The following is a 22,669-nucleotide window of genomic DNA, read 5'->3' as shown; positions in this document are numbered from 1 at the left end:
GTACCCCTAAATTTAGGGGTGTCTACTTTCTAAAATGGGGTCATTTGGGGGGGGGGGGGTTTGTGCCATCTTGGCATTTTATGGCCTTCAAAACTGTAACGCCCTTAGAAAGCCTGAAGGCGGTGCTTGGTTTTTGGGGCCCCGTACGCGGCTAGGCTCCCAAAAAGTCCCACATATGTGGTATCCCCGTACTCAGGAGAAGCAGCAGAATTTATTTTGGGGTGTCATTTCACATATGCCCATGGCATGCGTGAGCAATATATCATTTAGTGACAACTTTGTGAAAAAAAAAAAAAGTTTGTAATTTTCCCGCAACTTGTGGCAAAATATAAAATATTCCATGGACTCAACATGCCTCTCAGCAAATAGCTTGGGGTGTCTACTTTCTAAAATGGGGTCATTTGTGGGGGTTTTGTGCCATCTTGGCATTTTATGGCCTTCAAAACTGTAATAGGTAGTGAGAAGTGAACTCAAAAAATTACGCCCTTAGAAAGCCTGAAGGCGGTGCTTGGTTTTCGGGGCCCCGTACGCGGCTAGGCTCCCAAAAAGTCCCACATATGTGGTATCCCCGTACTCAGGAGAAGCAGCAGAATTTATTTTGGGGTGTCATTTCACATATGCCCATGGCATGCATGAGCAATATATCATTTAGTGACAACTTTGTGAAAAAAAAAAAAAAAAAAAAAAAGTTTGTAATTTTCCCGCAACTTGTGGCAAAATATAAAATATTCCATGGACTCAACATGCCTCTCAGCAAATAGCTTGGGGTGTCTACTTTCTAAAATGGGGTCATTTGTGGGGGTTTTGTGCCATCTTGGCATTTTATGGCCTTCAAAACTGTAATAGGTAGTGAGGCGTGAAATCAAAAATTGACGCCCTTAGAAAGCCTGAAGGCGGTGCTTGGTTTTCGGGGCCCTGTACGCGGCTAGGCTCCCAAAAAGTCCCACATATGTGGTATCCCCGTACTCAGGAGAAGCAGCAGAATTTATTTTGGGGTGTCATTTCACATACGCCCATAGCATGTGTGAGCAATATATCATTTAGTGACAACTTTGTGTAAAAAAAAAAAAAAAATTTTTTTTTTTGTCATTATTCAATCGCTTGAGGCAAAAAAATAAAATATTCAATGGGCTCAACATGCCTCTTATCAATTTCCTTAGGGGGTCTACTTTCCAAAATGGGGTCATTTGGGGGGGTTTTGTACTGCCCTGTCATTTTAGCACCTCAAGAAATGAGATAGGCAGTCGTAAACTAAAAGCTGCGTAAATTCCAGAAAACGTACCTTAGTTTGTAGATGTGACAACTTTTGCGCAAACCAATAAATATACAATTATTGACTTTTTTTTTACCAAAGACATGTGGCTGAATACATTTTGTCCTAAATGTATGACTAAAATTGAGTTTATTGGATTTTTCTAATAACAAAAAGTAGAAAATATCATTTTTTTTCAAAATTTGCGGTCTTTTTACGTTTATATCGCAAAAAATAAAAATCGCAGAGGCAATCAAATACCATCAAAAGAAAGCTCTATTTGTGGGAAGAAAAGGACGCAAATTTTGTTTGGGTACAACATTGCATGACCGCGCAATTACCAGTTAAAGCAGCGCAGTGCCAAAGTGTAAAAAGACCTCTGGTCATTTACCAGCAAAATGGTCCGGTCTGAAAGTGGTTAAATCTTAGAAGTAGATGGATATAAAAATACACAGCAAAAAGCACACATAGTATATAAGTATATATAAGTATTTCATGTGTATATTTAACTGTTTGTGTGGAGTATAAATGTAAACTCATTCTAGGGTGTTTTAAAATAACTTTATGATTAAGCATGAAATCGTCTCAAGCCTAAAGCAGTATTAAACCCCAAAGCAACAATTTATTAAATTACAACTTATCAATTTTTAGCTGTAGTGGCTGTATTAGTTTCCTTTTCTACACCTTTTTTCTTTTTTTCTCTAAATTTTCACTTGGTGATTCAGCCAGTAAGTTTGTTACTTTTCAACTTACTTTAACAGACCAAGCTGTCCAGGCAAAGTATCAGTTATAGTAGAGGCTTGAGGCCAGTGCCGATCCTGATCTCCCTGGGGCTCTAAGCAAAATTCTGCTAAGGGGCCCTCTACCTGACCCGTGATGCCATGAGCTATATAAACCATTTGCCATTGCCACAGTCACACCTGACACTTCAGTGCTCCAAATACAATCCTCCCTCCTTTAACTCTTTCATGACTGTGCCTATTTCTGACAGTTTGTTTTCACAAGTTAAAATCTGATAATACGGTACCTAGAAATCTCCATAGGCAATGCTTTAAAAAATGTTTACGGTTACCAGGTTAGAGTTACAGAGAAGGTATAGTGCTAGAAATATTGCTCTTACTCTGACAATCGCGGCGATACCTCACATGTGTGATTTGAACACCGTTCACATATGCGGGTGCAACTTCCGTATGTATTTTCTTTGCTGCGTGGGCTTGCAGGGATGGGGGCGCTTAAAAAATATATTTTCTTATTTATTTTTATTTAATTAAATTGTGTTTTTAAAAAAAATTGATCACTTTTATTGCTCTCACAAGGAATGTCAGAATCCATTGTGACAGTTATAGGTGGTGACAGGTACCCTTTATGGAGGGATCGGGGGTCTAAAAGAAAGAAAATATTCAGATCGTCATTTTCGGCGATTCTGAATACTGTATATTTTTTTTAAACCGGCGGCATTTGCAGCTGAGTAAACAGGAAGTGATGTTGTGACGACAATCAGGAGACTGAAACAAAGCCATTTCCGCACACTCTCACCTATCAGTAAGAAGGGTTGCTGGTTTGAATCCCAACCACGACACTACCTGCCTGGAGTTTGCATGTTCTCCCTGTGCCTGCGTGGGTTTCCCCTGGGTACTCCGGTTTCCTTCCACAATCCAAAGACATGCAGGTAGGTTAATTGGCTTCTGCCCAAAATTGGCCCTAGTATATAGATGGGGACCTTGGATTGTGGGCTCCTTGAGGGTAGGGACTGATGTGAGTGTGCAATGTACAGGGATAGGGACAATTGAAGACACTCACTCTGGATGGACTGGTGTCTTTATTCAACCTTAGCAACTATGAAACTATAAGCACTTGTTTTCCTGATCTTTTTGTGGCACGGCACTGCTTTATTTTGTCGGTTCTGGTCTACTGTGGAAGCAGACAGGCATGGAGCAATCTGTGCACAGAGTGAGAGACTCATCCATTCCAGGATGGTGAATATATGCTATTTCCTCTGACCAGGGCTATAAATAATTGTTCTGCATTTGTCCTATATCTGTTGCAAGTTTACATGTATCTCTGTGGGTTGCCTCACCACCTGTAGACTTTGATAGTTACTTTTGATGGGCACTTTCTCTTGCTTTCTGGAAATTGGATATTGGTACTATTTTATGTTCGTCATGATATTTTTTATAGTGGTGTATTTTGGGTTACACATATACTGTGTGTAATATATATATATATATATATATATATATATATATATATCACTAGGATTACTATTCTCGTGATGGATACTTATACCCCCTGATATACAAATAGAAAATGGCTAGCAGATCCTTTGTTATGTTATTTTTTCCTGCTTTGCTTGAAGAAGAATGTAAAGATCTGCATGTTTTTCAAGAACATGCATACATTTTTGAAGGCAGGGGTGTGATGCAGGACCAAATTAAATTAAAAGCATCATAGCCTGGTGTTGAGGATTTTGGTGGGCCTTAAGGGCCATGCGTCAGCGTGCGCCCTGGGATGAAAGGGCACAGCCATGCAGGCATGACACTATGGAAGCCTGGCATTTGATTTGCCAATTTACCAGGCTTCCGTAAAGGGCGCGTGTTGATTTGCAGCCTGAGATGAATGGGCACAGTCATGTAGGCCCAACGCTACGAGCCTCTGTAAAAGCCCTGCATTGGTGTGAGCGGTGCTTGCTGAGGTGAGATGGAAAGGTGCAGCTGTGCTGGCCTAACCCAACACTACAGACGCCGAATACCAGGCTCTCATTAGGAATGCCTGCCCGGTGCCTGTTATTAATCCTGCCACTCAGCCCAGGTGGTGAGTGTGGAATGCAGGGCCAGTCAGGGCAGGGCTTCTGTTAGAATTTAAGGGGCCCCATACAGCCTACCCGAAAGGCACCTCCCCCTAAAAATATCAAAACAATATTTTCTGTTAAAATAAACTAAAGTCATTATTAGTGGATACAAACATACCATACCATACCATTTATGTGGCTTTTGCTGCCTGCATGCAACTGATGTTGCGCTATGTGATGCAGCAGCTGTACAAACACAGTCGTAAGTCCTCATTTGACAGGCATGTTGGTGTAGGTGTATGGCCTTCAAACACTGGCAGAGTGTATATGAGGCCACTTACCCACACTTGCACACCTGTCAAATTAGGACCTGCAGCTGTGACCATACAGCGGCTGCATCCTCATAGAGTCACAGATGGCTCCAGCCACACAAACTGCTCGTTCACACTGTATGAGCCAGAGGACCCGTGAAACATTCATTTTTTTTACAATTCTTATTTTAAAGTGGAAGTTTAGTCAAAATCTATTCTACATTACATTTCAAGCATAATTTATCTAGCCCTAATCTATTAAAATATTTTTTTAAGATTTTTTACAGCACTTTTGGGTGGGGCTTCGGTAAAATATCAGGGGTCTAAACAGACCCCTGACATCTGACCTTTAGGATAGAGAAATTGAGGAAACAGATTTTTCAAATGCTCTGCAGCCTCAGCTACATGCAGATGAATGATCAGGACACAGAGGGTCCTGTATATTCATACATGGAAGCATTATAAAAAACAAGTTTACTATTCTTTAGTTCATTCACTAAAGGAAGGGGCCTGTAAATTACACATTTATCAGCCCCTTCCCCCTCTCCATCCTGAACATTCCCCTGTATGCGCGCAGCAGCCAGCATGAGAGGAAAGCAGCAGCCTGTATGGGAATCAGACATGGGCAGGACAGGGATGGGAATAGGTACTACAGGGGGAAACTACGGGAACAATTCCCTGTGTGTCTCTCCCTTCCAGCAGTCAAAAACCGAGAGGAGGGAGAGGGGGAGAATATGGCTTTCAACTGCTGCACAGACCCTCAAAGGGCATAGCCCCTGTGATTTCAGTAGTACCGATCATCTTCCCTGTCCTGACAAAATCCAGTCCCCCCTGTTGCCTGGGCCCCCCATGTGCCCAGGCCCCTATACAGGGTGGCAGGTGGTACCCCCTTGTTGGAGGCCCCTGGGTCAGAGGAGACCTCTCCCTAATTCTTTCCATGCGCAACCTGAAGCTGTAGCTCCAATAGCCCCAACAATGGTCTTAAGGGCTGTACAAAGGCAAGCAAAGGGTCACATCTGGCCCTAAGGTCACAGTTTGGAGACCACTGCGACATACAAAAGTAAAAACAGTTCACTGCAGACAAAATATTACAAGAGTAGTGCATATATATCTACAGCCACATGTGTAGCCAGCTTAGGAGGAACTGGTATAAAAGTAGGGCTTTCAATAGACTAAAGCTCTTTTTTTTTTAACCTCTTTTATAAATGAATCTTATTATTTAAACTCAACACAAATTTGCATATATCACTACCTGCCCATTTATTAGGTTTCCAGTTTAATTAAATGTGCTATGCAACTAAATCTATTGCACTGAATTTTAAGCTCAACTCATACCAAAAATGTTATTTTTTTAATTTTGGGTAGACTTGTATAACTATTTATGTTTCTATAGGAGTGGTTTCTTTTCTGTCTCTGCCCTGGAGACATTCTACCATGCCCCAACGGTCCCCAGCAGAGAAAACATTTAAAACATAGATGGTGGAATTCAAACCCTTCCACTCTCCAAAAAAGTGAAAAGACATTACTTTTGTTGGAGCTTCAATTAAATCTTCCTTTAATACGTGAATGTATATTTTATTTTTCAGATCATGTTGTATGTGAAGAAGAATTTAAATATGCAATGCTTGCATTGAATTGCATATGCCCCGCCACTTCTACACTAATCACTCTGCTAGTTCATACCTCCAGAGGACAGTAAGTATTTTATTGTGGTGTATATGTACTGTTTGGTGCTCTCAGAGGTGGGTTCAGAGAAAAATATGCATTTACCACACCTAGTGTAATCTCATTTTGCCACAAAGTCATCTATGATAAATCATTGAAAAACCAAGAATGAAAACGTTTTATCATTTGATGTACAATAGTATTTGCAAACATTACATATCTAGTTAGCTGCTGCAAGCATTTCTTTCCTTGAGGCTGATCTCTGTGTTCCTTTTATCTTTAAAAAATGAATTTACTTCAATAGTTGCAGTGGCTGGGAGTGCTGTATAATCTGTACATAGCCTTCCCTGTATCCAGTATACAGCAGGGGTGGATCCAGAGTCTAGTCTCGGGAGGGGCACTGCCAGAAAATATGTTTTTTTTGTGGGCAATTTATCGGGGCAATGGCTGATGTTAGCGCTTCCAGCGTCACGGTATCATGGTTGATATGGTGTCATCTCTCTGCTGCCCGTGGCTGCACAGTGAGGGCGGAACTGCAGTAATGTAAGGCGGGTGGTGAGAGATGATGTCTACTGGCCCACCCGCTCACTCACCCGCTGACCCACCCACTCATTTATCCACTGACTGGCCTGCCTGCCCACTCACTCACCCACTGACTGGCCTGCCCGCTCACCCACTGGCCCATCACAATTTTTTTTTTGGGGGGGTGATTGCCCCGTTGCCTCCTCCCCTGGACCTGCTCATGGTATACAGTGCTGTGTTTCAGCAACAAAATGTGAACTTCCTGAACAAAATAAAGTCAGGCTAAGCACTGCCCAGCCATTCAGAGGAAGCTTTGTATTCTATGAATGGATACAAAGTTTCCTCTGATTGGTGTAGTTAGTGACATCATCTGCTCCTCTCTCTGCTTTTTATATAATTAAAAAGCTTGCCCTAAATGGTCAAGCAGTGCTCAGGATTTATTTTGTTCCAGGAGTGGGATGGGAAGTTTGTGTCCCACTGCCAGAACACAGTGCTATATACCATATGTAGCTGAGGCTATAGAAAATATTGTTTATGCAGAGCTTCCAGCTGCTGCAACTGTAGGTGAAGTGCTTAATAAATTTGGGCCAGCTTGATCCAAATTAACTATTTAAAGTTAAAGTTGTTGCAAAGTCAGAAAGTCTTTCATCTTAATGTATTCTATGCATTAAGATAAAAAAAAAACATCTGTGTGTAGCAGCCACCCAAGCCCCCTAATACTTACCTGAGCCCCCTCTCTGTTCAGCAATGTTTACACGTTTCTCAACCATCCAGGACTCTTGATTGGCTAAGACACAGCAGCAGTGCCATTGGCTGCTGCTGCTGTCAATCAAAGTCAGTTAGCCAATAAGGAGAGGGAGACCAAACTGGGTCTCCGTGTCTGAATGGAGGGAGGGGCCAGGATCACAGAAGAGGGGCCCAAGAAGAGGAGGATTCCAGGCTGCTCTGTGCAAATCCACTGCAACAGAACAGGTAAGTATAACATGTTTGTTATTTAAAAAAAAAATTAAAACAAGACTTTACAATCAAACCTGGAGATCAGCTTTCAGTTGTGGCTGATTCCATACAGGAACACATACAGAAATAGGCTTTCGTCTAAATTTAAGGTTAAAGGCAGACATTCTAATACACAATGGCCTAATGATTTTTAATCCAATTTAACCAGTCTTCTGATCAAACACATATCTGAGACAGCATGTCTGGACCTAGTAGACTTGTGCCACTTTTAGGGTGGGTTCCCACCGGATGCGACTCGCAGCAGGGGTCCAATGCATCCCTGTTCTCCATTTCAGGGACGAATCGTTGCCAAATTTCTGCCTAAATTCGTCACTGAAATTGAGCTAAAGATGCAGTGTTCCTGTGCAGGCCGCAACGGAGATATGTGAACCGGCTCCATAGTGAGCCGGTCAAAATCTCCTGTCATGCGATTGGATGGGGAGAAATCTGCATCCAATTCTCATAGGTGTGAACCCAGTTTAAAGGATAAAAACTGACAATATGGCACGATGGAGGCAGCCTGGGCTGAGACAAACGACATTGAGTGCAGTGTGCTCCAAAACCTCTGGATAAATCCCAAAGTTTTAGGAACCGCTGCATAATTCAATCCAGCACACTTAATGCAGCACTTCTGAGAGACTGAAGAGATGTTTAAGCCGGTGTTCTGGCAAATAGTGTCCTGCCATCATATAGTGTCCGCCCCATACTGCGCATGCGCAGTATGGAGCAGAAGAAGCTTTGGAAAATCTCTGAAGATGAACGGCGCCTGCGCCGTGAGTGGAGGTGGTAGCCCCACCATTCAAGCGGACATAGGGTTGGGAAAATTAGAGGGCCCCTCGCTGGCTCGCTTCGGGCACGCAAAGCGAGCCCGTGAGGGGCCCTCTAAAAGCTTCGCTCTCCACACTTCGGGCTCGGCCTCGCTGCGCTTGGCTCTTTTATATTCCAACTCTATGTCCACTCGGATGGTGGGGATAGAACCTGGACTCACGGCGAAGGCGCCCTTCATCTTCGGGTATTTTCAGAATCTGTGTGTGCTGTGTACTGCGCATGCGCAGAACACAGTGGACACTATCCGATGGGTGACAGTATATGATAGGACACCGGAAACAGACAAGAGCAAAGTGCTCAGACTAAGTTTACTGGGGGTGGAAACATTTATTAAAGGATCTCAACATGATATGGGTTGGAGATGAATTTACAAACGTATTACATCCCTAGCGAATTCCCGAGAACTATAGCACTAAAACTGTTTGAAATAGACTAAGAAAAGGTTATAGAATCAACATTATTACAGTTTTTAAAAAGAAATGTTGTACCTTGGAATGTGTCACTGGTGCCTGCCTTAACAAAGCCAAACTTATTCCAGCTACCACACTCCACTCCTTGCAGTGGCGGATGCACCAATATCTGTAATGCATGAGATCATCCACGTACTCTATTGCAGGTGCCATCTAGACCATATTGAGTGTATACATTGTGATAGTTTCCTTAGTGTCCTTCCCAACTGGGAATACTTTTGATGATAAACATAATTCATCTTTTTTTATGTGCGTTGCTAATTATCTCCCTTTAATAAATGTTTACACACCCACTATACTTATACCTGGTAGTAGTTTTTTTTTTCCGTTCAACTCAGCAGACAAAAAAAACCTGAAGTGCTCAGTAGGAGATGCTGTACAAACAATTCAATGTTAGTACAGTGATCTCCCCTGCTGAGCTATTGTGTTCTGCCATGGTAAGGCCCCAACCAGAACACACTGATCAATGCTCTCAGCCATTGGCTGAAAGCGCTGATCCGATGTGAATTGGCATACCTTTTTTGGTCATGCCCATTCAGATGGTTTCTGACAGACTGGCTGCCATAAACACGGGCCGAATGTTTCTACTGAACTGGCTGCTACTGTCCAATATTCGGGCTGTGTGTACAGCCCTTTAGTCTGCGCACTTTGCTCTTCTTGTTTTGTGTCACTTTAAAGACTAAACAATACAGTTGGGCCAAAGATCCACCCAAGCCTATGACTGGACAGAGAAGGAACAGCAGCACACTAATGAAGTATGCTCTCTGCTCCTGTCAGTTTGTTTATATAGCCTCCTTGGTCCCCTAGATCAGATTTTTTCTGAAATTTGGAATACAAAAAAAAATCCTTCCACAATTTAATCAAATGACTTTAAATATGCTTTAAAGAGGCACATGTTCTGCTTTAGTAGGGGTAATTGCAAAATAAATTACATGTAGATTCCAAAGGGAAGAGTAGTTGTGTAAACATGCACATCCAAGGGGGAGGGGCTAGGCTTAGCATGTGAGAGAAGTTGTGTGCTGTCTCCCGGCGCTCCACTGGAGATCAGCTGGGAACAAGGGATATGATATGTGAAGTTTACTCATGGATTTCTGCCCTGTGATACAACGCGACTATCCTGTGGGCTATCCTGTGGTTTGTACTGTGGCTAATTCCCTCAAATCTGCTGCCAGATACCTGCCTGATCCTTGCTAGCTACTTGTGCCGTACTAATTACCTGCTAATTGCAGGCGGATTTGCAGGGAGGTCAGCTGGCGGGACTATTGTCTGGATAGCTGGTTGGTTAAGCAGCAACAAGCACCAAGGAACACCTGCTCACTGCTCATCGCTTACCATCTCTTAGCCTTACAGCTTTACAGTGCTACCTTTGATACTGGGCTGCAGTGACTGCAGTGTCAGAATTCAGCTAGGAGCAGTGACAAGATTGATGGGGAGGAAGCTTAAAGCTACTGAAGCTGGAGCAGGAAGGTCCAGTGGGGCAGGGGGATCTGGAGCGGAGAGAGAGGCTGGAGAGACTGGAGTAGCAAACTTGAGAAGCGTAATGACCAGAGAAAAGACAGACATGGGCTCATATGCCAGATGTGAGGAATGCCTGCCAAGTAAGTTGCTGTGTAAACCTACATGTGGGGAGAGAGATGTGGGGGGATGGGATGGATGCAGTGGCTGCTAAACTGGAACGTGTCCAAAAAAAATTGAACTTAGAAAGTGAATCTTTATTAGCAGTAGAGGTTTGGCAAAAGGAAGCTAAATATATACAGGACCCTACCACCCCCAACCGCTGCGCCTGGAGGGATACACAACAATTATATGTAAGATTGGTACTGGATAGGCTTGTGCAATTAGTTTCGTAACGAATCGAAATTCGGACGAATTTTGCATCTTTCGGACATTCGGATTCATCCGAATGTCCGAATAAAAAAATAACAAATTACAACGAATACGAAAGAAATATAACGAATGAATTAGAATGAATTCAACATGATTCGAAATTATTTCAACCACATTCGAAATGATTTCAACATGATTCGACATTATTTCAACTGCATTCGAAATGATTTCAACATGATTCGACATTATTTCAACCGCATTCGAAAATATTTTGTGACCCGAATTTAGGGCCATGTATCTCGGGGTCACTTGGTGCTAGACACTTCAAATTTGAATATGTTGTATTGCTTGTATTATTGTGTTTGCATACCAAATTTGGGGTTTCTAGCTATAAGTGACCCCGAGATATGTGGCCCCAAAATCGGGTCGCAAAATGTAATTCTCTGCTCTATTAACTAATAACATTTTGCGACCCGATTTTGGGGCCACATATCTCGGGGTCACTTACAGCTAGAAACCCCAAATTTGGTATGCAAACACAATAGTACTAGCACTACAACATATCCAAATTTGGAGTTACAAAATATTCACAAAATATTTTCGAATGTGGTTGAAATAATGTCGAATCATGTTGAAATCATTTCGAATCTGGTAGAATTATTTTCGAATTTCGTTGAAATATTTTCGAATGTGGCCGATTTTTCGAATTCGGTAGAAAACTAAATGAAATCCGAAAACGAATTTAAGGAAGTTAACGAATATAACTAAACGAAATTAATGAATTAACGAATTAAAACGAAACGAAACTAAACAAATTTTTTCCTTTTGCACATGTCTAGTACTGGATAAGGATAACAAACGATCAAAATTAAATTAAAGACTTTTTTCTCTTTCTATAGTGATTTGTATCAGAGCAAGATTGAATATTCTATGGCAATTCTTAGAGATATTTTGGACCCTTTAAAATTGCCTTCTCTGTCTAGTGTGGCTAGAGAGAAACTAAATGAACTAAATGCCCCTCTGACTCTGGAGGAGTTAAGATGGGTAGTGTTAGAAGCCCCAAACAAAGCCCCAGGTTTAGACAGGTTACCATCAGAAGTGTACAAATACTATGGGGATATTTTGCTACCGGAACTACTGAAGGTATTTGAAGGTATTTAACCATGCTTTGGAAACCTTTAAACTTCTGGATTCTATTCTTAAACTCGGACGCTAAGATTCTGGCCAGGATCCTGGCAGCTAGATTGGGTAGAGTCATGCAGGAATTGATCCATCCAGATAAATCTGATTTCATACATACTAGGTCTACAGCGATCAATTTGAGGAGACTTTTTTTTAAATATGCAGTTACCAGTAGACAACCTGGAGAGGAGGGCTATACTGTCACTTGACACTGCGAAAGCGTTCAACATCGTCGAGTGAACATACATTTGGGAGGTACTAGATAGGTTTGGCCTGGGACATAACTTTATACAAGCTACTATACTCTGACCCAAGGGCTTGTATGCAAATTAATGGGGTAGTGACAGAGTTCTTTTCATTATCAAGAAGCACCAGACATTGTCCCTATTATTATTTGCATTGGCTGTGGAGACGCTAGCAGAAGCGGTTCGACAATCGGAGGATATCTGTGGGTTTATTATATGGGCAAGGAACGAAAAGATATCATTATATGCGGATGACTCACTGTTGTTCCTTGGTGATGCAGACAATTCCTTGATATCCTTAATGACCCTTATATAAAAATTGGCTCATTCTCAGGCTTTACTATTAATTGGGACAAACCGGTCCTATTCCCACTTGATGAATTCAGCTTTAATATACCGAAGGAGGCCCAACAAATTAAGGTTGTGAACTCTTTTAAATATCTAGATATATGGATATACTCAAGGTTGAAAGATTATTTGCAGTATAATTTAACTCCCATCCTGGAGAAAATTTAAACAAAAGTGTATAGCATGGTCCAAATTACCCTTATCAGTCGTGGGCCCCCCAATTATCATATGTTTTACATCATTCACCTATATGAATTTGGTTAAAATGGTTCAAAAAATTGATTTTCTGTTTCGTAAGCTATTATAGAAAGGTAAGAGCTCTAGGATTAGACTGTCTACCCTTCAGAGAACTAAAGAAGGGGGGGGGGGGGTCTAGCAGTGCCACAGCCAAGAGTGTATTTTATAGCTTCCTAATTGCAGCATTTTGCAGGGTGGGAGACACTAGATTGGAGAGATCCAATACAGGCCATGCTATTAAGTCAATGTTTGAGCGTTAATCTTGTGGCCCAACTAGAATCAGGATCATTTGCCTGCACTCACTCTAGCCCAACATTGGTGCTAATGAATAAAGTATGTCAGGAAATGAGGCGTACAATGAAATATGAAGGGGTGTCAGAATTCTCTCCAATATGGGGGAATAGGTACTTTGGAGAACTCTGTAAACTAGAGGGGTTTGAATATTGGTGTTCTAAAGAATACAATATATTCCTCAGCTTTATGCTCAAAGCGCTATACGGTCTTTTCTGGAGCTACAGGAATTATATAAATTGCTGCATAATAACTTTATAAATATCTACAACTACGACATGCAGTCTATTCCCAGTTTAAAGGATGGGGGATGAATGAATATAAGACCAATGCCACTGATATCTTTATTAGCAGAGGCAGGGAGAAAAAAAAGGATTTAATCTTGCTAGTATATAGCCAACGTATGGCGAATTATCAAGATATTTTGGATAGCCCAGACAGAAAGGGTTGGGAGCTGGATCTGGGGGTTATACTGGAGGAGGAATGGCAAAATATTCCGAAGAGGGCACAAATGGTTTCTTTATCATCTACACAATGCTTATCACTGTTTATTATCTATAGGACATATAGGACTTCAGTAAAATTATATAAGTGGAGGTGGAGGGAAACTTCGGATTGCCCAAGATGTAAGCAACCCCAGACAGATTTGCTCCATATGCTTTGGAAATGTCCTAAACTGGTCAGATACTGACGAGAACTGGTGTCCACAATTAATGGGGTTTATAACAGCCAGATACAATTGGACCCCAAAATATGTTTACTGGGTTATCTTAATGAAGAGCTATATCTGAGGGAAATGTCAATTTCAATTGGTAGACTATTATTTATAGCCCGTAAGTTAATAGCTAGAAAATGGATGTCTTCCAGTGTACCAGTATTTGAAGAATGCTGCTCCCAGGTAAATAAGGCAATATTAACGGAGCGACAGGTTTATCAGAATAGGGGTACAACGGATATATCAGTTAAGCTGTGGGGTCCCTGGTGAATAACACCAGGTCTGGCCTTATTCTCTTGGATTCCAAATATAATAGTAAAGAATCTAAGAGAGAGAGTGGATAGGAAAAATATGAGCTGTATGGGAATTGTTGAGTGGTGTGGTAGGAGAAGGTGGAGGAGGGAAGGGAGAGGGAGGGGGCTTGTTTTTTTTTTCTTCTTTGCCTTTTTGTTTTTTTATTTGTTTCTTCTTGTTTTTTGTTGTGTTATGAATGGTTTTGTGTAGGTAATTCTACTTGTGGTATATAGTCACTGCTGGGGATTGATGAAAATAAGAAATTCGAATTTAAAAATATATACTTTGTAAAATCAGTGTTAAAATTGTTGTATGTATGGATATTGTAAAATAATAAAATGTTGAATAAAGAGGTCATGTTAAAAAAAAAATATATATACGCGCAACATAGAACTCATGCACACTCACGCACACATAGAAAATGGTGAGATATAAGAACTCTCTAGATTATTTAACTTTTCCAGAAATTGCCATAAACTAAAAGTTCAGTTTGCTGTTATTCACAGGGCTATGGTATATTGACAGTCACAGTAATGTAGATGTTACCATAACCATATGTAGAATGGGTTCGGCAACTATATTAAAAAAAAAAAAAAAAATCTTATTTAAGTAAGAGATACAATACTGTCTGTAAGGAATGAAAATGTCAGAGATGTCTTTTGTATTATTTCTGCTTGGCTTTTTTGGGAAGGACCTTTATAGCCATTCAGAAGGGAAAAAATGAAGTTAACCCCATATCTGCCTTAACTGTAAATGAATGAATGTCCACAGAAGCTATATCTTTATTTCTTTTACTGATAATAATAAAAAGAAGATTTTTCTTAGTCCATGGGTTTGTTAGAAGGAAATAGTTTTCATCTGGCACCCTGCTGGTCTAAGGATTAGAAAGGTGGAATGGTGTTTTATGAGAAGCTGTGCAAGTGAGAAAACATCATCTTCCTTTTTTGATCTTTGCTTTCTCTTTTAAAGCTTCTCTGCCTGGAGTGAAAAATTTTCTTTTACTGAAAAAGATTAACAAAGCCTGGAGGTGAAAAATGTTTGAACTGAGCATAACGACAGTCAGAAATTTGCAAAGTGAATATTTACATAATTTTTCTTTAATAATATTTATTATGTTTTTTTGTTTGGTGAATAGTTGTTGTTTCCAGATTACTGGCAATAAACACAAAGAACATATGGAACTGGCATAACGAGTGATGAATAAGTACAATTTATTTCAATATTGTTTATTAAATTTTAAAAAAAGAGCTTACAGAATGTATATCAATCGAGGGTGTAACTGTGGGGTTACATATCACAATAGTATCGAAATTCAAAGTTGTGCAATATCAATAGAACATGTAAAATATCAACGAATACAAAACGAGAGAACATTTGCAGGGTACATCGCTTAGAAGGAGAAAAGGCAGAGGAGAAGACCTTTAGCCCTTGTACACACAGTCGGAAATTCTGGCGGAAAATGTCCGATCGGACCGTGTTGTCGGATAATCCGATCGTGTGTGGGCTCCATCGGACTTTTTCTGTCGGAATGTTCGACCAACAAAGTTTGAGAGCTGGATATAACATTTTCCGACAACATGATCCGATGCGCGTCAATTCCGATAGTGTGTAGCCTAGTATGACGGACAAAGTGCCATGCATGCTCGGAATAAATTCTGAGACGGAAGCGCTCGGTCAGGTAAAACTACCGTTCGTAATCGATATAGCACATTTGTCACGCTGAAATGTTAAAAATTGTTTAATGCAGCACATTCTCTTTTTCTTTATAATGCTACAAGGATGAAGTTGTTTTGCTGCTCATATTCACACACACTTCTCCAAAACTTATTTCTTTATTCTTTTTCCTGATTTCATGAATACAATATTTTAATTCTTCAGATCTCTCAATCATTTTAGATTTTTTTTTTCTGTAAATTTTGTGGTTGGTTTTTTAATCAAGATCTCCTTTTATGACATTTTGCTCATCTTCGTAATTTTTTTGGTGTGTTTTGTGTGTCAACTTACCACAACACCATTATTATCTTTTTATTTTATTGTTTTCTTTTTTAATCTCTAGGAGGTTGTTTGGTGCTGGTGCCCCTTGTTTTAATTTGACTTTTTATTTTTGAAATGTACCTACTCACCTACTAACACATAGGCAAGTATTTCTTGAACCAAAAAAAACACCTAACTAACGTGTGAGCGCTGACTCCTCCACATTCCCTCCCTTTCTGGCTCTTTTGGGTGGAAGGCGGAGGGGAGGGACTTGGGATTGAGTCAGGCTCGTAGGCCTGCCCACCTCTTGGCTGCCATTTACCCCTGCTTCCTCCTGGCTGCCACATTCCACAGCCACCTCCTGACTGCCGCATTCCACACCCTCCTCCTGGCTGCCGCATTCCACACCCTCCTCCTGGCTGAGGTCTTCCTGTGTATGAAAAAGGGACATACTTTTATTTTTTGGTTCATCAAACACACACAATTTTCAGCTCTTGACTGTTGCAAATTGTTGACAAATAGAAAAGACTATCATTCTGAGCCCAGCATTTTTCATTCTTGGCCCAAATATTTTGGCCACTACTGTCTATTGATATGTGAAACATTTTCTAAAATCAGCAATTAGTGAGATAAAATCAAGTTAACATCATTAATTTTTACTCGTTAGCCCACTCCAAAGACGATGTTTTGACAAGTTGCACTTGACTACATTTGTTTACACAACAGGTAAGTATTCCAGCTTTAGAAAGTGTCAAAAATAATGTTTTCAGCTTCGAACTCTGCCAAAAAACACAATTGTACGACACTTCCAAGCAATGTTTCATATTCCTATTTCTGCCTTCAAATATCAGTGTGCTAAGTATTCCTTTTTTATATTCTCATAGGGGAGAGAAGACTCTGGACGTATGAGGACACCAGAGACCCCACATCTCCCAAAGAAGGGGAAATACCAACACCAGAAGCAGAGGAGGAAGGAGAGATTGTAGAGATTGGTGAAATTGGCACCACATCAGGTGAGTGTCTGAGACCACAGCTTCAGGTAAGCTAATCAATGTGTCCCTGCATATTTATAAAACACAGTGTTTTTTTTTTTTTTTTTTTAGGTGATGTAGATGTTGTGGAAGAAGAATCACATTTTACCAGTGAAAGTGCCCAGATCCTCATTGGGGAGATAATGGGGTGCAATTGCGATTTAGGTATTATCAAGAAAAACATTGATGATGCTCAGCAAAAAATGAACATCATTGATCTTTTAGGGAGAATCTGAAACACCCAAAACTAGCTAGCATCCATTTTAATTTTTCCAAAACACTTTTATATTTTTTGAAAAGCCAAATTTGGAAGATCAACATGAGCTATCTCCCATCATGGGGGATCAATGTATGCGTTTTGTGGGTGCAACCCCTTCCTTGCTACTAAAGCGGCTGAGATGAAGGGGTTGCACCCCCAAAACACATTGATACCCTATGATGGGGCACATGTTGACATTAGGCATGGGATCAGGAGGAAAATGGCCACGTTTTGATTCACAATTTGTGTGTATCTTCCAAATTTGGCTTTTAAAGGGGTGACACCCCATGTGATGAAGGCAATAGCAACACAGTTTGTACATACTCATGTCTGATATTGTCTTCACTTTTCAAAGTTGAACTTTGTAAGTTCCTGTGTTCTGTATGTTATGCTTTGATGAATGCCTGTTTACACAAAAATGCCAAGTTAGATAAATGTTACCAAAAATAATGTTTTATATACACCAAATGTGTTGGTTTGTTGTAAAACCCTTTTCTAAATGCACATGTGAATGTGCTTTGAGTAAAATGTTTAATTATCAACAATGTGTGGCTTCCTTTTTCAATGCGCAAAAGCCGTATTTGTAGTAAAGTTGTTTTCTGTGGCAATGGGTGTTATTTACTAAAGGCAAATCCCCTTTTCTCCAAGTGCAGTTTCAGGTGCACTTTTGCAGTGCACTCGTAGTACATTGTGGATTTTCCTTTAGTAAATAACACCCACAGTGCTTTATAAATTTCCCCAATCACGCCATTTTCATGACCCCACATATTTCTGCCATGGTGCTGAAAATGAGCAATATTTTTGTCAGTAATGCACTATATACATTAACAACAAAAACAAGGTGTGTGTGTAGTAGCCCCACAACATAATAAGATTATCTGAAGAAGAGACTGTCACATCATCTCGCACATAAATTGGGTTTGCACTGTTGTAGAAAAAGGCCCAAAAAACAACAACAAAAAAACAACAAAAAAACCTAGGAGACACCTAAAACAAAGCCAAGCAGTAAATGGAAAAAAAAGATTATTGGAGTTTGAAATAAAAATGTATTAAAAAAATGCCTCTCAGACATTGTCTGGCATATCAATGGCCTCTCTACCCACAAAGTACTCCACATATCTTATTCTGGCCTCACGGGCACTTTGGGCGGGCAAGCCAGGACGGCCAGCTTCAAGGGCCGCCAGGTTGGCCTTTTCAGCTAAATCTACATCAGGCCCAACTGAGGCCATATAGTTTGCTGAGTGTTTCTTAAAAAATTGTGCAGAATGCAGCACGAAAGCACAATATGATTGAGTTTATATTTCGCCATGTGGATTGGAGTCAAAAATAGGCAGAACCGGCTGGCCATTAACCCGAAAGTGTTCTCCACTACTCTTCTGGCTCTGGCCAGCTGGAAATTAAAGATCCTCTGGTCTGGGGTGAGGGTCCTCATCGGGAAAGACCGCATCACATGGTTTGCCAGAGCAAACACCTCATCCGCAAAGAAAACGAAGGGGAGTCCTTCCACATTCTCCTCTGGAGGTGGCAAGCCCAGACTGACACTCTGGAGACGCCGGTAGAACTCCGTCTGTGCAAACACTCCATCATCCAACATCCGGCCATTTTTTCCCCATGTCCACATACAGGAAGTCATATGTCGCTGACACCACCGCCTACATCACAATACTATTATACCCCTTGTAATTATAATAGTAGGACCCCAAGTTGGAGGGTGGGACAATGCGGACATGTTTCCCATCAATTGCACCTCCACAATGGGGAAAGTCCCAACAGGTAGCAAAGTGGGAGGCCACAGTCTGCCATTCCTGTGGCGTTGAAGGAAACTGTGGAATCAAACAAGAAAACAAAAAGTCATTTTGCACATCAACATTGCAAGCAGATTAGACACAAACATTTTTGCCCAAAATCAGTATAACATTTTTGGAAATGAGTATTTAAAGCCAAAGGGATAAGGTCACCCTATCAGATTCCTCACCCCCCCCCCCTATTCGATGGCCCATTGCCAAAAATTGGGGGGGGGGGATGTTTTGGATAGGTAACCCTCTCCACTTCATTGAGAGCTGAATGCATAAATAATGTGTGATACTACTTTGGCCAGACCCTCCTTACTTACACTATTGGCAGCCCACCGGACAGGTAAGGTGTCATAGTACAAAAAAAATCAACAAATGGAAGTACATTTTCACATTCTTCTATTACCTATCAAGATAATAATAGGAGAAAAAAATGTTAAACAGTAGCATTTTGAAAGTATTGAGGCAGGACCTTGCACTACATGTTTTGGTGAATTCATCCATAAATCTGACCACAAAAGAGGTAGGTATAGTGTGTATTGGGTTTGGCAAAGTCAGCAGATAGAGGATTGCTATCAGCTGACCTAGCAGTTGGGGGGAGGGGAAGTTCCTAATGAGCTTGGCCCACCAAAAAAAAAAAACTCTGGCACTCTGCATGAATTTAAGCACACACATAACATTTGTACACATTTTAGGGGGTGTTTAGGGGAAAGCAATACTATGGAGCTGACTAAATACATTGCTAAGTGACTAGGCTATAGGTTTATGGGCCCAGAAGAGCATACTAGGGAAGTCAGTGAAGGCAAATATGCATGAAGGACAAAAAAGGAACTTTAAAAGCTTCCAGCATTCATGAGGACAAAGGGGCACAGCATATCAATTACAGCATATTGCAATCATGGTAATTAGGGAATGAGGAAAGAAATACAATACATTAGCAAACATTAAATACATAGAATGTGATGTTAAAGGAGAAAACGTACCTTCATATAGTCCTTCTGTAGGACCTGTATGATGGCAGAACAGGTCTCTGGAATAATGATTCCAGAGCGAGCCTGGGGGGAGATGCCTGTCGAGAAATTGAGGTCCTGAAGACTTCTCCTTGACACCAAGTACCGCAACGCGGCGATAAGCCTCGGCTCTGGAGTGATGGCTTGCCGCATGCAGGTAACCTGCCTGCTTATATAAGGAGACAGCAAAGCCAGCAGATGGTGAAAAACGGGGTCCGTTATCTAGAGATAATTCCTGAAATCATCAGAATTATTCTCCCGGATCTCACGAAGCAAAGGCATGTGCGTGAATTGGTCATGCTGGAGCAACCAATTCTTGCTCCATGAACACCTCCTCGCCCTGTTCATGGACTGGGCTTGTGTCAAAGCTAAAAGCCCAACACCAAGCCCCGACACAGCACAAACTCTACATGAGTACGCACACGATACATGGCTTCAAAACGGTTGGCTGGTCAGAATGGACAACAGAAAGCACCGATAAACAGCAAGGCCTGAAAGAACGAACTGAAAACCAGAAATGAGCGGATAATAAGCACTGAAAATCAAATTGTACTATACGAAGATATAGTCCGCAATGACCAAATGCGAACTGACTACATGCACTGATAAGCAGATACGCACCGACAAGCACAAACTGAAGAGCAGTAACAATCTGAAGCACAAATCTGAAAAGCGTGAATTGTCTCAATCCAAACTTCTACTAACACGCGATAAACACGAGATCAGCAGAAGGAGACCAAAGGGTGCCGCACGTGGTGCTAAACTTCCTTTTTCTAGTCCCGTCGGTTTACGTCACCGCGTTCTTGACGACCGAAAATTCCGACAACTTCCGACAACGTCGGAAATTATCCGAAGGATTTGGTGATCGGAATGTCCGACCGTGTGTACAAGGGCTAAGGAAGATTTCTAGACTTCAAGGATGACGTCCCAAGGGAGATCTATGGGGTTATATTGTCACCGTGACAGATGCGCAGTACATAATGAATGATGGAGCCAATCTGACCACTGTTTGCAAAAGAGTTGACTGTTGCCGTTTTTTGTAAAGAACATAAGTTCGAAATTGAGTCTGGGTGTTGTGGTTTATCAAAAAAGAGGAAAACTCTGGAGGGTCTTCAAAAAGGAAATGATTCAAACCTCCATCAGCACCCCATTAAATGGCACCTCATCCCTTTTAGAAGTATCAAACAAGGTTTTTTTAGGTAAACCAAACCTAGGAAATGGGACATTAACGGTGCAGAAAATCAGAATTATAAAAAAGATTTTTCCATACAAAATTTATTTATACAAATTTCATAAAAACAAAGCAGTAATCTGTATAGTCATACTAAAGTTGTATACAGCTTTGTGGTCCAACGAAAGGTAAAGTTGAGGTAGTTGCGATTGATTTATCCCGACATGTTTCGCTTAATGCTTCATCAGAGGATAAGCCAACTACCAACATAACAGATTCAAAGATAAAAGAGAAAACATAAATTAATTTCACAAAATACATTTCTTTTTACACCATCAATACATATAATCAACATATATAGTGTTTAAAAGACACGAGTAAGGCTCAAAAGATGGAAATATGCTCACCCCCACTTTACCGACCCATTCGTCACCCAAAAAGAAATATATAACTGCCAGATGGATTGAAGAATGCAGGGCAACAAATACAGCAGCCAGGCAATATAGCTGGGGAGGGCATAGACGGCGGCTAATCGGGACAGAAAGATTATACAATATTTCAGCATACTATTTATAAACAAGAGCTATTTTTTCATTTCAATTATACTGTAATCTAAATATAGGTAGATCCTATAGCCATTTTAATTTGTTTTGTCATGTATAACAATCATTTTAAATTATGCATTTTGCTTTAGATAAATATATTTTATTTAGTGGAGCAAAGTTATTATTACTTTAACATCATCCACTTACATTCACTGACGATAGAGTAGAAGTTCCTTAGTTTTTTTAGTCCAAGGTTTAATGTTACAGCCACCAGAATATGTAAAAACTCCCTTCGGATTAGGACAAGCCCAGAGGGATAGCTCACCCAGGCAGGCTTTACAGCCTGTTTACAGGGTGTCTGAGAAGAAAAAATATATTTGGCATTGATTTAAATATGGAAAGGAGAAGGAAAATCATTTTTAGCAATCCATTATTACAATTACTGACCAGTCTTTGGACGTGAACTTCCTCCTAGCACGGCTCCCCCACGACTGAGCTGGGTATCATGATGTCCCAATATATAACGCCGCCATCCATCGAGCCGGCGTCTGACGTCACCGGCTCGATGCGGACGTATAGAGCGGTAGTGCGCATGCGCGAGAGAGCCTTAGGGGAATCAGGAGACTACGTTTCCCATAATGCATCGGTATGGATACCGGCATCCAGGGAATGGAGGGTCTTGTTTCCAGCAGGAGGCTATCGATTTATTAGTGGCTGTCAAACAATAAAGTGCAAAGGGGAGGCGATTCTTGGTCCAATTTTCACAGTTTAGGAGAGCCATGGCTGGGTCTGGGGAGCAGTTAGTGCCAGTGACGGATGATATGAAGTGAAATACCTTTCCCCAGAAGGAAGGAATCTTGAGGCAGAGCCACCAAATGTGTAATAGGAGTCCTGATTCTTCACACTTCCACCAGC

At 41.0% G+C, this 22,669-nt stretch overlaps 1 protein-coding gene across 2 annotated transcripts in view; it reads left to right on the top strand.

Annotated features, from left to right (window-relative positions):
- Positions 1-22,669, top strand: part of KCNT2 (potassium sodium-activated channel subfamily T member 2) — a 1,477,061-nt gene that overhangs the window by 646,707 nt on the left and 807,685 nt on the right. For both annotated transcript variants that reach the window (XM_077452683.1, XM_077452682.1), the window contains exon 14: positions 5,938-6,046. In XM_077452683.1, the coding sequence (XP_077308809.1) occupies positions 5,938-6,046 (109 nt within the window). The remainder of the gene's footprint in view (positions 1-5,937; positions 6,047-22,669) is intronic.

Source organism: Lithobates pipiens, unplaced genomic scaffold (genome assembly GCF_037356315.1).
Source record: "Lithobates pipiens isolate NorthernLeopardFrog02 unplaced genomic scaffold, aLitPip1_a1.2 Scaffold_23, whole genome shotgun sequence".
Lineage (NCBI taxonomy): Eukaryota > Metazoa > Chordata > Amphibia > Anura > Ranidae > Lithobates > Lithobates pipiens.
Note: the sequence above shows the minus strand (reverse complement) of the source record. Positions and strands in the feature narration are given on the sequence as shown.